This window comes from Plectropomus leopardus, unplaced genomic scaffold (assembly GCF_008729295.1).
Source record: "Plectropomus leopardus isolate mb unplaced genomic scaffold, YSFRI_Pleo_2.0 unplaced_scaffold25869, whole genome shotgun sequence".
Taxonomy (NCBI): Eukaryota; Metazoa; Chordata; class Actinopteri; order Perciformes; family Serranidae; genus Plectropomus; species Plectropomus leopardus.
The window spans coordinates 1-2424 of NW_024628122.1; the positions used below are offsets into that span (position 1 = coordinate 1).

The 2424-nt window shown below is 40.1% G+C and overlaps 1 protein-coding gene across 1 annotated transcript; it reads left to right on the forward strand.

Annotated features, from left to right (window-relative positions):
* Positions 1-1551: 1551 nt before the first annotated feature.
* LOC121966781 (FRAS1-related extracellular matrix protein 1-like) lies at positions 1552-2137 on the forward strand. Its single transcript, XM_042516848.1, has 2 exons — positions 1552-1872; positions 1958-2137. Exons 1-2 carry the CDS (start codon positions 1657-1659, stop codon positions 2135-2137), a joined length of 396 nt encoding a protein of 131 aa, XP_042372782.1. The 5' UTR covers positions 1552-1656.
* Positions 2138-2424: the final 287 nt, after the last annotated feature.

Sequence of the window (2424 nt, forward strand, 5' to 3'; positions counted from 1 at the left end):
CAGGATGCCCCCCCCCGCCCCCGCTCCCCCTCCTCCCCCTGCTCCTCCTGTCCCATGCCTTTTCCAGCACCTCTGCAGGGTCACGCTGATTAACCCCTTGTTTCCTGCAGTGTAGCTTTGGTTTTGAAGTGAAATGGAGGGTGAAAGCGTTTTCCGGCTGGGAGTGTGGAGCGGTGGAGGGGGGAGCGGGGCCGGCCAGCTGCATGCTGGGAGTTTTTTTGGAGGATTTGGAGGAGTTTCAGGGCAGCTGCAGGGATTTAGAGCGGAGCAGCTGATCGTTTTTAGCATTTTTTGAGGAATCAGCGGTGACGCAGGAGAAATTTTGGAGCTGATCAGGAGTTTGTGAGTATTTTGAACATCGTCAGATTCATTAGAGGAGTTTATGTGTGAAGAGGTCAAAGGTCACAGCTGTTTGTTTACTTTTTACTGTCACTTTAAGGTCCAGGCTGTTCAAATTTAGGGGGATTGAGTGTCGTCTAGCGGTGAGGGTTGCAACCAACTGAAACATCTCCCGGTTAAAAATCCCTCAGTTTTTATCGTTCAGGAGGTTTTTAGCGGGAGCTGAACCATCCAAAACAAACAGACCGGATATTTTAACCCTTTGAAACCTGAGCAAATTAGTTTGATTAACACGGAAAAAGGCAATGAGCACATTAACAAGAAATGACCCAAAAATTAGGAGGAAATTACTGAAAACTACCCAAAAAATAAACCAGAACCAGACCAAAAAAAAAGTTTAAAAAAAATAAAAAAAGACAGAAACAAACATTAAGTGCAAAGAAGAAGAAGATATTAATAAAATAAAATATTCTGTCTGCAACATAATTTGAAATACATAATTATTATAATTAGACCTACAGTTTTTTGGGCATTTCTTTTCTTTCTTTTTAGTTTTTTTGGTGGTTTTTAAACAATATTTTTATCTCTCTATAACCCAAAAATATGGAAGAAATTATTAACCCTTTATAACCAGGATCTAAATCAGTTTTCCTGTGCTGCATTTAGACGCCTCTCACAAGCATTTAAACCTCTGAAACGTGAGCAGATTGGTTTGATTTCTTCTAAAAACAATAATTTGGCAAGAAATGTCCTGCAAAAATGCAAAAAATTTGTAAAAGGTGAAACAATAAATATCTAATTTTATTATTATTACTCTTTTTTGTTTTTTTTCTTTTTAACTTTTCCCCATGACATTTCCTTTTTTGTGTGTGTCAAAATTTATTTTATTTTTTGGATATTTTTTTATAGGGTTAAAAATAGGAAAAAAGGTATTGAGCAACTCAACAAGAAATGTTGGGAAAAAAATTTAAAAAGGGAGGAAAAAAGAAAACAAAAGTAAATTTAACATTATTGAAATTATTTATTAAGCAGGAAGTAAATTCTTGTAATTTCAGGTTTAAGTTCCTCATTGCCTCCTTGCAATGTTTTTGGAGGAATTGAAGCCAGTTTGCTCAGGTTTGAAAGAGTTAATGACAGTTTGGTAGCAGTTGAGTTGTATTTTTGTTTTTAGTGAATTTAATTTAACCCCTCCTGCAGGTTGAGACACCGGACCGCAGACGAGGATGTGGGTGGAGGCAGACTGAATGGAAAACACGTCAGTCTTTGCTTCCAAACTTTTCGGCTGAACCTGAGCGACGAGGAAACTGCTGATCCCACATGGCTGCTGTCGGCGTGCTGCTGCTGCTGGCGGCGGCGACGGTCTGCGGCGGCAGTCTGGTGGCGGTGAACTCGGGCGTGGAGGTCACCAGGGGTCGGTCGGTGTTCGTCACACAGAGGGAGCTGAGGATCAGCGTGGGTCCAGGCGCGGACTGTAAGGTGGAGGTGGTGATGAACGAGCCCGTTACTCAGAGGGCGGGGAGGCTGACTCCGCAGGTGAGCACACACACCTGCGGTACGCGGACAGGTGTAAACAAACAGGACGTGTGTGAGGGTTTTACTGGTGTTTGGTTCCCTGCAGGTGTTTGACTGCAGCTTCCTGGAGGACGAGGTGAAATACGTCCACAATGGGAGTCCTCTGCTGGACGAGGACACGGTGATGCTGAGAGTCTACAGGTCAGTGGACACACGGTTAACATCAGTAACAGTAACAACAGCAATTTCTCACCAAAAACAACAACAAAAAACTGTCAGATGTTGACAGTGAAGTAATTATGTGGAGTAATAATAATATTAATAAAGTTTTTAAGAGTAGGAGCACTTTTCCACAGCAGTCAGTGTTTTAAAGTAAAACAAAGCTAGAAGAGAAACAGTTAAATTTGCTGAAATAATCACAAAACAAAATAAGATAAAAAAATGTAAAATGTTTATTTTTTATTTAAACAAAATGATACAAAGGAAAAAGTAAACACAAACACAAGAAAAAAATGTAAAAATTAAACAATTAAGACTTAAAAAATTCAATGAAAAATAGATTCCAGTCCATTA